The following is a 12337-nucleotide window of genomic DNA, read 5'->3' as shown; positions in this document are numbered from 1 at the left end:
CATTGCCTAGAAAGTGATTGAGGCGCGAATCTTCGTAAGGCGATTTTATTAGCGCACATGCGAATATCGGCACGTCCCAGAACAGAGGCAAAGGGCTTTGCATTCATACATTAGTGAATTGAGTTGCGAATCTTCGTAAGGCGATTTTATTAGCGCACATGCGAATATCTACACTTGTCCCAGAACAGAGGCAAAGGGCTTTGCATTCATACATTAGTGATTGAATTGAGCTGCGAATCTTCGTAAGGCGATTTTATTAACGCAAATGCAAATATCTACACTTGTCCCCAGAACAGAGAGACAAAGGCCTGTGCATTCATATAGTATAGCACCATATTCGCGAATACGTAGAACTTCGTAAAAGTCGATTTACGAATATTCGTATTTTTTATTTTACTTTCCACCTTACAGATTACATTGATCTGTACTCTGTCAACTACTGTCATCACCCCCCACTGTATCTCGATTGATTCCCAAAAGTCTCACATTCCCTAGAAAGTGATTGAGGTGCGAATCTTCGTAAGGCGATTTTATTAGCGCACATGCGAATATCTACACTTGTCCCAGAACAGAGGCAAAGGGCATTGCATTCATACATTAGTGATTGAATTGAGTTGCGAATCTTCGTAAGGCGATTTCATTAGCGCACATGTGAATTTTGCATAGCATATGTATTATGCGATAATTCGAATTATCGCATATGCGAAATAATAACGAATTTGAATAATCGCGAATATTTTACGAATATTCTTTCGAATATTCACAAAATTTCGCGAATTCGAATATGGGACATGCCGCTCAACACTAGTGCTGGGCCTAAATTTATGACAATGGACTGTTGCAGTGGTGGGTGACGTGAAGCCTGATTCTCTGCTATGACATGCAGACTGATTCTCTGCTGACATGAAGCCAGATTGTCTGTTACGGGACCTCTCTCCTCTGCCTGGGTGCTGGGCCTAAATATATGCCAATGGACTGTTGCAGTGGTGGCTGACGTGAAGCCTCATTCTCTGCTATGACATGCAGACTAATTCTCTGCTGACATGAAGACAGATTCTCTGTTACGGGACCTCTCTCCTCTGCCTGGGTGCCGGGGCCTAAATATCTGAGAATGGACTGTTCCAGTGGTGGCTGACGTGAAGCCTCATTCTCTGCTATGACATGCAGACTAATTCTCTGCTGACATGAAGACAGATTCTCTGTTACGGGACCTCCCTCCTCTGCCTGGGTGCTGGGCCTAAATATATGCCAATGGACTGTTGCAGTGGTGGCTGACGTGAAGCCTCATTCTCTGCTATGACATGCAGACTAATTCTCTGCTGACATGAAGACAGATTCTCTGTTACGGGACCTCCCTCCTCTGCCTGGGTGCTGGGCCTAAATATATGCCAATGGACTGTTGCAGTGGTGGCTGACGTGAAGCCTCATTCTCTGCTATGACATGCAGACTGATTCTCTGCTGACATGAAGCCAGATTCTCTGTTACGGGACCTCTCTCCTCTGCCTGTGTGTGTGCTGGGCCTAAATATATGCCAATGGACTGTTGCAGTGGTGGCTGACGTGAAGCCTCATTCTCTGCTATGACATGCAGACTGATTCTCTGCTGACATGAAGCCAGATTCTCTGTTACGGGACCTCTCTCCTCTGCCTGTGTGTGTGCTGGGCCTAAATATATGCCAATGGACTGTTGCAGTGGTGGCTGACGTGAAGCCTCATTCTCTGCTATGACATGCAGACTAATTCTCTGCTGACATGAAGACAGATTCTCTGTTACGGGACCTCCCTCCTCTGCCTGGGTGCTGGGCCTAAATATATGCCAATGGACTGTTGCAGTGGTGGCTGACGTGAAGCCTCATTCTCTGCTATGACATGCAGACTGATTCTCTGCTGACATGAAGCCAGATTCTCTGTTACGGGACCTCTCTCCTCTGCCTGTGTGTGTGCTGGGCCTAAATATATGCCAATGGACTGTTGCAGTGGTGGCTGACGTGAAGCCTCATTCTCTGCTATGACATGCAGACTGATTCTCTGCTGACATGAAGCCAGATTCTCTGTTACGGGACCTCTCTCCTCTGCCTGTGTGTGTGCTGGGCCTAAATATATGCCAATGGACTGTTGCAGTGGTGGCTGACGTGAATCCTCATTCTCTGCTATGACATGCAGACTAATTCTCTGCTGACATGAAGACAGATTCTCTGTTACGGGACCTCCCTCCTCTGCCTGGGTGCTGGGCCTAAATATATGCCAATGGACTGTTGCAGTGGTGGCTGACGTGAAGCCTCATTCTCTGCTATGACATGCAGACTAATTCTCTGCTGACATGAAGACAGATTCTCTGTTACGGGACCTCTCTCCTCTGCCTGGGTGCCGGGGCCTAAATATCTGAGAATGGACTGTTCCAGTGGTGGGTGACGGGAAGCCAGATTCTCTGCTATGGAACCTCTCTCCAATTGATTTTGGTTAATTTTTATTTATTTAATTTTTATTTTAATTCATTTCCCTATCCACATTTGTTTGCAGGGGATTTACCTACATGTTGCTGCCTTTTGCAGCCCTCTAGCTCTTTCCTGGGCTGTTTTACAGCCTTTTTAGTGCCGAAAAGTTCGGGTCCCCATTGACTTCAATGGGGTTCGGGTTCGGGACGAAGTTCGGATCGGGTTCGGATCCCGAACCCGAACATTTCCGGGATGTTCGGCCGAACTTCTCGAACCCGAACATCCAGGTGTTCGCTCAACTCTACTTCTGTCCATATGTTGTTAAATGCTACTTAGGCCTCATGCACACGACCGTTGTGTGCATCCGCGGCCGTTGTTCCGTTTTCCGTCTTTTTTCGCGGACCCATTGACTTTCAATGGGTCCGTGAAAAATTCGGAAAATGCACCGTTTGGCTTCCGCGTCCGTCACCCGTTTTTCCACTCCGTGAAAAAAATATGACCTGTCCTATTTTTTTCACGGATCACGGTTCGCGGACCCATTCAAGTCAATGGGTCCGTGAAAAAACACGGATGCACCTTATAAGCCTTCCGTGTGTCATCCGCGTCCGTTTTTTCTGCGGATTGGTTGCCGGGAAACCTATCTCCAAGTCATTTTGCACAAAAAAAAAAAAAGGAGACAGGAAGTTGAAAGTAGACGATTGGCAAGCCTTGTTTGTGAGGAGATTTACCTCAGACAAGAATTGTCATCAGGAAGTTTGGTGCAAGGTCACTATCAAACCGACAAAATGCCCAAATGGAATGTAGAAAAGTTGATAACTTTAGTACAAGAAAGGCCCGAGCTATGGGACACTCGCTCCTCCGCCTATCAGGACCGCGTACGGAAGGAGATCTCATGGGAGAAAGTGGCCCGTCGCCTCAAGCCACGCGAGTGGGAGAAAGAGGATAACAGAGGTCGTGCAGATCTAGGTACGTGCAAGCAATGTCGCAAAGAGGTTTGGTACTTGTGTAGTCCCTTAAGAAAAAGTAAATTAGTTCAGAGAATTCCCAATCATGTCCCATAGGAGGCCTGGCTTAATTGTGTATTGCAGGGATGCTCAACATGTGGCCCTCCAGCTGTTGTTAAACAACACCTCCCACTAGGCCCTGCTGTACCTGAAGGCCTGCTGGGAGTTGTCATTTTGCAACAGCGGAAGGGACGCAGGGTGAGCATCCCTGCTCGCGTGGTATGTACATGTAGGGGCCCAGCTGTAGGCGAAGCAGGTGAAGCAGCTACATTGTGTCCATGAGCTTGAAAGGCCCTATCCGGGAAGAGGGGGGAGTAGATTAAAATACTTTGTCATGGACCCCTCCACAGTGTCTGCACAGTTAGATATACAGGAACAGTATAGGTAATCTAAAAAAGCTAGAAACAGCATCCTGAGAAAAGAGAGTGTTCATTACTAGCCACTGGACTCGAGTCGGCTTGTAAGGAAGGTGTTGCAAACAAATTACTGTGGTAGGGGGGCCATCTTTGACATTTGTCATTGTGGCCAGTCATTTATCTTTACGCCCCTGGGTATGTTTGTACTACTTTTCTAGTATTATTTTACGCCCCCTTCCTGTTTTAATGTCTGTTCTCACCTTACCTTCTGCCCACCGTTGTAATGTATTCTGTGGCTTTTTTGGGCAAGTTTGAACACATGTGCCATGTTGAACAGTATCTTTAATCTGCTCTCTCTTGGCAGTTACATGAAATAGTCTTTTGAAAAGCCAATATCCCCATATTTTCGCCATTCCTGAAATTGTCTACCATTCTCTTTCACCCACAAGTGGAGATGTGCATATTTTAAATTTGAATCATTCCATAAATTCAACGCGCTTTTCTTTTGAAATAAACAAATTTGAGTAATTCTCAGTTTATTCAACTTTGGATGCTTGTTTTGACAGTGAAAAATGTAAAGGTCCGCTGGAACAGCTGTAGGGACCAGTTCCGGAGGGAGCTAAACGAAAAGGGCCGCAGCGGAGAAGGGACGTCGCGCAAAAGGCCCTACATCTATACTCAGCAGCTGAGCTTCCTTCGTCCGGTGATGGAGTTGAGGCCGTAAGTTTTATTTGTTACCGTCATAAAAACATTTTGATTCAATTCATGTCCGAAAACACCATGCAAACATATATGTGTTATACCTTTAGGCTCGGTCTGCACGACGACATTTGGTGCGCATCAAAAAGTCAACCAACAGATAGGATGCAACAGTTGTGGGGCAACATTTTGATGCCATCATCTTGTGCGACAACTTTTAAAAAGGCAGTTTTTGTTGTTGCACTCTAGCATGCGACATTTGACGACTGCGATGTGTCTTTTGCTCTAAAATCAGTCGACAATGGATTTTAGGCGACAGTGGCGTTGCAATCGCAGCATGTCGCATGTTGCAGTGCGACACCCTTGACTGCCTGTAATGACCGGCGTCACACACAGGGAGGAAAACAGGGAAAGCCCTGGCCAACGGAGAGGGAAAGGTGGTGACCCCTAACTCACCTTGCGGCAGGCACCTGACGTCCCTACACGGGTTCCTCACCCGTGCGGCAATCACGTGGCTAAACCCTGGCTTTCACAGAATTGAGAACTAGATAGTGAACGGGCCAGTGGGATCGCTAGTCCTCACCACTGCACTAAGAGGGAAACACCAGGGAGAGGACAGACAAATACAAACCAACACAAAACACCCAGGTGGACGACCACAGCAGTCCACAAAGGTCCAACAGGGATCCGGAGGGTAACGTTCTGAAACAACCATCCGTGAACGCAGCAACACAGCTCCAGTGGGTCAGGATAGATGTCCAGGCAGGAAGCTCTATCTCTGGCAACCAGAGAAGTGTGAGAGGGGAATATAAGGAGGTTGGGAGTGCTGGACAAGGAACAGCTGAGAGAAGGAGCTACGGATCCCTGAGTGAGCGAAAAGGGTTTTCATTGCTAACCCAGAAAGCTACCATAAGGAAAACAGCCCTATCTTACATAGAGCGCGCAGCCAACCGCTGCGACTTCCTGACCCCGGGTATAACGGAGTCAGGCGTGGTTCTTGACACCCTCGTGACACTGCCATTCTAAAAATTGATGCGCAACATTGGTGCTACAAAATGGCTCGCCACAAATGTCGTCGTGTAGACCTTGCCTTTCTCCAAGTGTGTGATGCAATTTTTGAAGTTGCAGGTTTTCTTCACACATAAGGGGGTTGCCTTTCCACAGGATCGCCAGAGCCACCAATGTATCCCTTACATTTGAGAGAAATCTCCCTTTTTGTTGTGTATTTTGAAAATGATGCCTACTCATTGTTGGTTTTTAGTGTAACCAACTTATTCAAAGTAAGTTACCTACCTCCTCAACTATGGGCATTTTGAGAGGATATGCGGCTATTGGCTTACAGCAAATCGTCTGTCCGATGGCAGTTGGAAAAAATTCACCAGCATACCCCTGATTGGGAAGGTGGACACATTGCTCTTGCGGCACATTTAAATATTTATGCAAAACCGAATGCCTAAATTTGCTGTGTGCATGTTCCTTGACTAGCATCTGACCAGTATAATATCCAAATTTGTATAACTTATATCATGATTTATAACGGATTGTCAGTACACCCTGGAACTCTATCAAGGGGTTCTCTTACCCCATTGTTCTTGGTTTACCAGAAATCAAAGTCCGGCCTGACCCTTGAGCTGGACGAGTAAATGTCGTCAGGCACATCCATACTGGTACACTCTGGCAACGTTAAAAATGCATCCACCAGCATCAGGGGAATATTTTCAGCTATTTGGACATTAGAACATGCTGGTAGTGAAATTTACAACCAGTTAAGGTGGCACATTTCTTCAGTACGGATGGCCGAGAAGGCCAGAATCTCTTCTGTTGGCTAAGGCAAAACCTGCAAGATTCTAATCTGGCTCCCAAACAACACCCCTTTGTTTAGTGGTTTAAACGTACGCTACTGAAACACTGTACATATCATATGTGCCCAAATGAGTAAAGTATGCAAAGTGTCATTTGTTTGAAAATCTCAAATAGATGGTTTATTAGACCTTTTGTGATATATGTTGCATGCACATACATATATTAGCCATATTCATTGTCCAAAAATAGTTTGGGATGTGGGATGTTGGATTGGCAACTTGAAAAATCTTTATTTATTTACATTTGTGTGATTTATATCTACAGAACTGTGGACAATCTGGAGGACAGTGATGAATCAGAGGAGGGCGGTGAAGAAACCCCTGCTGTATTTTCCCCGGATTCAAGCCCCCAACATTCCCCAGTGTTGGAAACCACTGAACCACCCATGGGAACCAGTGGTGGGGAACCTGAAAGGCCTGAAACAAGACCACAGCCCAGGAGGAGGAGGAGGAATGCCCCTCAGTCGTCCTCTGAGCTAGCGAATCGGGAAATGATAGATGCCCGAGTCATCCAGTTCCTAGCTCAGAGGAGGACTGATGGGCATGAAGAAACTATGCTTAGGGGGCTTGCGCCAATGTTGAAGCTCGTTCCCCAAGCGAGCCAGCAACAATGCATGGCCTCTCTTTTGTTGGTCCTTAAAATGTTCTCCCTGCCATACCAGGGAGACATTTTAGGGGATATCAATAATTTATTGAAGAAATACATGGTGGCTACGAATCAGCAGCCACCAACTTTTCAGCAGGCACCGCATCCTTTCCATGGACAGCAATCTGGGGGTCCCACTTTCCAGGGCTCCCAAGAGCAGAACCCTACCCTTGCCCAGTCCTTTAATGTGGGCATGTTTGCTGCTGCTCCCCCTCAACCAGCCCAGGTGCGTCCGGCGTCGTCGTACGCCCCTGGCTCGTTTTCCCGAGACTTATTTGAATTGTAAATTTTAGTTTATTTGGTTTGTGTGCTGCTATTGCTTGCATTATTAAGTGACAAAATTACTCTTTTTGAAATCAAAAAAAAGTTTTATTGTTTTTCAGTTAAAATATTTATCCAACAATCAATTGACTTATGTTTTTTCATTTATACAACACAGTGGAACACTTCAACCAGTTTTAGTCACAACAGATATTACCCAAAAAAAGCCCCAAACACACTTCATCTTGCAAGAGAATTTTTTGAATTAAAAATTGGTAAAGAGGTATTAGAAGGTTTGGGGATTCTAAGTTTAAAATCAAAATTCCTTGATGTTAGTCATCGCCCCAAAGAAAAACGGGAAAAAAATGCAAAGATTAGGAATTTTAAAAATAGAATTCTCCAAACCTCAGCCCGCAAGCCCACGTCAAGGGTCCTCAGTGTCTTGCGAGTCCCTACACTCAACTATACCACAGTAAATATTTGCAAACTATCTACAAAATAAAAAAACACTAATGAGACCAGAAGATTTCAAAAACTGCCACGAATTGCGTCCCTCTGCCATGGCAAGGACCCCTCGGGGCTTGAAAAGTAGTCTGCATAGAGTTCCCGAACTGCAAGTCCAGCAGTCCCAGGTCGCCTATGCAGGGTCCGATCCAAACCCAATTCTGATGACGTCGGAAGGTCTTCCATGTCACCAGAAGAGGAAGCCTCATGAATCCTGGTGAAGTTGTGTAGAACAACACAAGCTTGAATCACCAGGGTAGCATTATCCGGATTCATCTGTATGGATGACAAAAACACCCTCCACTTGCTGGAGAGTATCCCGAAAGCGCACTCCACATACCGACGGGCACGAGTCAACCGGTAGTTGAAGATACGCCTCCTGACATCCAAACCACGCTTTGGGAAGGGCCGCATAACATGGGTAGTTAATGCAAACCCTTCATCCGCCACGATGACAAATGGAGCCGGCGGACCAGCAGATCCGGGCAGTCTTCTGGCCTCAGGCAGGGCAAGCTGGTTGGCACGAAGCCGCTCACCCATTCTAGAAGCACTAAAGATGCGAGCATCAGCAGTGCTTCCATAGGCCCCGATATCTACCATTATAAACCGGTAGTTACTGTCAGCAACAGCCATCAGTACTACCGAACAAAACTGTTTATAATTGAAGAATCGGGACCCTGAGTGAGGCGGCTTCTTCACACGGATGTGCTTGCCATCCATTGCCCCGATGCAGTTTGGAAACTGCGCAGAAATTTGGAAGCCCTCAGCAATCCGAAACCAATCGTCCGCCTTGGGCTGCGGCATCATCGTCTCTCGGAGTTGCTGCCAGATGACTTGACAAGTGTGACGGACTATCCGAGATATCGTCGAGGTTCCGAGGAGAAACTCAAAATGCAGGGATGCAAATGAGTTACCAGTAGCAAGGAATCTGTAGGCAAATGGAAAAGAAAGTTAAAATTCGACACAAAAACAAAGTGCACAGCAGATGCAGGAATCACATTTAATCTTTTAGATCCAAATAATTTTCAAAAAACAAGGGCAATGGAGTCCAACCTATGGCACGGACGCCAGAGGCAGCACTCTAGGGCCTGTCTTTGGCCACACGCTCACCCTTAAATCTCAATTGAAAAACCCAAATCAAATAACTTTGCATTTGCATACCATTCATCAGCAGAGGCCACACTAAGAACGGGACATACAGCACTGAATGTAGACAGTCTATTATAGTTGTGATGAATAATACATGGAATCAAAACGAATTCTGAAAGTCGAATATGTGGTAAGTTGTGGGTTAAATTTGGGGATCACATTGTTAACTAAACAGCTCCATCACACTACCTAATGGCCTTTGGTGAATAAGCCAAACCCCTTTAAACCCGTAGTAAAGGGCTAAGAGCCAAACAATACCAGCTATTGGGATGAGGCCAGTATTAACACAAGTGCACAACTGTGTTTGGAGCCTTGGAAATTATGACATTTTCATGCCACTTCAGAAGTATGTTAACATTGCACACAATTAGTATGGTACCTGAAAAACCCTTGAGTTTCATTGAACCAAAACTCACTCAAAATAACGTCCTGCACGGTATTTAGGCGACAAACTGGGGGATGCATGCAAAAAGGGCTCCTGACTGAGGGCACCAACTCTTCAAGCCAATATAATAATACACAGCACTCGACAGTAGTTTGAAACCAAAAAGAGAGTTATTCACTCATACAGGCAGGTTACTGCCTGCTGGAACCTGGCTGACTGACGAAATAAATCAACTTTATACACAAACTACTGTCCAGTGCATTGGATTATTGCATTGTCTCTTAAACGTTACCTGAACACAGGTTGCAAACTTGCAGAAAGGTGGAATACTGAAAGTCAATTTAGAATGTCATATGACAGTGATTACCTGGATTTTAAAGCACAAATTAAATTTAGCAATCAGACAAATTAAGCTTACTTTAAGCAAACAGTAGCACATGTCTAGCAGCAGCCATTTTCTGGCACATGTTCCTCCAGATACAAGCACGGCACATTACTGGGGTTACTTTACAAGTACTATACTGCTTACCTCAACGTGACGATGAGCCTTTCCTCAGGTGAAATGCTGCGCCTCATAGTGGTGTCCATAAAGGTAAGGACAGTACGTAGAGACGACAGCAAGCGATCAAAGGTACCCACTGACATCCGACAGAAGGCAAAGAACTTCTCAGGATGCAGCCGCAGATCTTTGTAGAGGGTATGGAAGTGTCCTTTCCGGTAACGTTGTGAAACAATCGGATGGACCCAAAATCGTCGCCTTCTACGCGGTTCCTCCTCCAACAAAGGAGTGCGCTGTCCCCAACGCCGAGAAACCAGCCAATGCAGCACGACCTCTTCCTCTGAATCCGACATGGTGATACAGCAAAGAGTAGCAGCCAAAATAACCTCTGTACTCTGGAAAGACTACAGAAAATGGCCACAAAACCAAACTCAGGTGCCCTTGATTTATACCAGTTTCTAGGGTGGAGTTAGTAAAAATTCATTTTTTTCAACAGACCATGATTTTGTACGGTCCGCAAAAAAAACGGACACGGAGACACACGGAAGCACAACGGATGAAAAAACGGACACGGATCACGGAACAACGGAGGCCCGTTTTGCGGACCTTAAAAAAAAACGGTCGTGTGCATGAGGCCTTAATATAAGGTTCCTCCTATTTCGGGTCTATCACACGGCAGATATTCTTTTATTAATAAGTGGCAAACGAGGATTTACATTATGTTTGTGTTCAAAAGACGCTTGATTACATGAGACAATGATCTCTACATTTTTCTCGCTGTTATTGAGAACGCTGCGCGTTATGGAGATCGTTGCTCGTTTTCTCCCTACAGCATTTACACTGTTAACAACTGACAGAATTCTGATTAGATGCTGCATGTGGTGGTGACTTATGATGATCTTTCAGCCAGGCAGTTTTACCAATCTTTGGAAAACCATTTATCGATGGCTGCATGTTATTATATGTGACGATATTTTCTCAAATTCAAACGATAATACAAACACAAACAGTAATCACTGTAATAGGTCCCTAAGGCAGGTCCACACATATTACATAGCTGTAGACCGAAAACTCGGTCAACACATTTATTTCTATCTGAGGGAGAAATAGCTACATCTCTGGAAGATCTAAGCCACAATGTGAACAAATATGCCCAATCCTTCCAATATCTGTCTTCGTGTTTTGTCTCCTATACAGCATTGGACTGGGATTCGGAAGCAGCCCTGCCACATAAATCCCACCAGACCACATACTGCCGGGATGGCCAACCTGCAGCTCTCCAGCTGTTGTAAAACTACAATTCCCACTATGCCCTGCTATAGGCTGATAGCTGTAGGCAGTCTTTGCATGCTGGGAGTTGTAGTTTTGCAACAGCTGGAGAACCGCAGGTTGGCCATCCCTGAATACTGTATGGTATAGCATAAAATAGTTGTGCACAATTAATGCTGCTGCAACTAACAGCAGTACATACCGTGACAAAGCTGAAAATACCTCTTCAGCAGCATCCAATACCACAAACTATCTCGCCAACAGCGCCAAATAAATGCCACCATACAGTACAAAATACTTCCCAGCACTATTGCCCCTTGACCACCCCCTCTTCCACTGGCAGCAGCACTGTTAACCCCTTTCTGATGCAACAATTTTCCACTTTTTCGTTTTTGTGTTTTTAAACACCCTGCATTCCTGTCATGGTCTTACCTCCTTGCTGTTCCCTTCGTTTGACATGTGCTGGCGGCCATCTTGGTTTCTGGGTTTTCTTGTAGCCTCCCACCCTGCGGCTCCTCCTTCCCACTGGGAGGAGCTGGATGCCCAGCTCATATATATAGGAGGTCTGTGGCTTCAGTTCCTTGCTTGGTCCTCCTGTGTTCACATGCTTCCAAGACTGCTGCTGCTTCTGGTTCCTGATCCTGGCCTCGTCTGACTACCCCGTTGGTTCCTGATTCCGGCTTCGTCTGACTACCCCGTTGGTTCCTGATTCCGGCTTCGTCTGACTACCCCGTTGGTTCCTGTTCCTGGCTTCGTCTGACTACCCTTCTGGTTCCTGACCTCTGTCTCCGCAAGACCCTGCTTCGGTTTAGCCATCCGTTCGGACTTTGCTTACGGCTTGCTCTTCAATAAAACCTTCTTATTTTCCACTTATCTCTTGTTGTACGTCTGGTTCATGGTTCCTTGACATTAGGACCAAGCCATGAATTCTGACGGTACAGGGCCATCCTCGCTACCTACGCTGGTTGCCAGACTTGATCAGCAGGATCACCTGTTGGGTCGGTTCGCTGTGGCGTTGCAAACCCTGCTTGAACGCACGGCTCATTTAGCTTCCGTTGCCGATGGGTCGGTTGTCGCTCCTGGGCCCGCTCCTACTGCCGCTCCGGTTGTTGCGCCAGAGTCTACCCTGACACCTGTTGCTGCGCCTGTGGTGTTTCAGGGTATGACCGGTTCTGCCCCCCTTCCACAGCGCTTTGGGGGAGAGCCAACTCAGTGCCGAGGTTTCCTTAACCAGGTGGGCATTTACTTCGAGTTGCTGCCACATGCCT

At 46.1% G+C, this 12337-nt stretch overlaps 2 protein-coding genes across 4 annotated transcripts in view; both read left to right on the top strand.

Annotated features, from left to right (window-relative positions):
* The window catches only part of KCND2 (potassium voltage-gated channel subfamily D member 2), a 494989-nt gene that overhangs the window by 464511 nt on the left and 18141 nt on the right, over positions 1-12337 (top strand). The gene's annotated exons all lie outside the window — the stretch shown is intronic.
* Positions 3147-7368, top strand: LOC122925648. The gene is made up of 2 exons (XM_044276997.1): positions 3147-4515; positions 6622-7368. The coding sequence occupies exons 1-2, from the start codon at positions 4346-4348 to the stop codon at positions 7286-7288; spliced, it is 837 nt and encodes a 278-aa protein (XP_044132932.1). The 5' UTR covers positions 3147-4345; the 3' UTR covers positions 7289-7368.

This window comes from Bufo gargarizans, chromosome 2, assembly GCF_014858855.1.
Source record: "Bufo gargarizans isolate SCDJY-AF-19 chromosome 2, ASM1485885v1, whole genome shotgun sequence".
Lineage (NCBI taxonomy): Eukaryota > Metazoa > Chordata > Amphibia > Anura > Bufonidae > Bufo > Bufo gargarizans.
Note: the sequence above shows the minus strand (reverse complement) of the source record. Positions and strands in the feature narration are given on the sequence as shown.

Bases quoted from the DNA above. Each gene is read 5' to 3' on its own strand.
- LOC122925648 (XM_044276997.1), top strand. From the start codon at position 4,346: ATGCTTGTTTTGACAGTGAAAAATGTAAAGGTCCGCTGGAACAGCTGT. The intron at 4,516-6,621 runs GTAAGTTTTATT...TTATATCTACAG, and splicing joins CCGGTGATGGAGTTGAGGCC to AACTGTGGACAATCTGGAGG.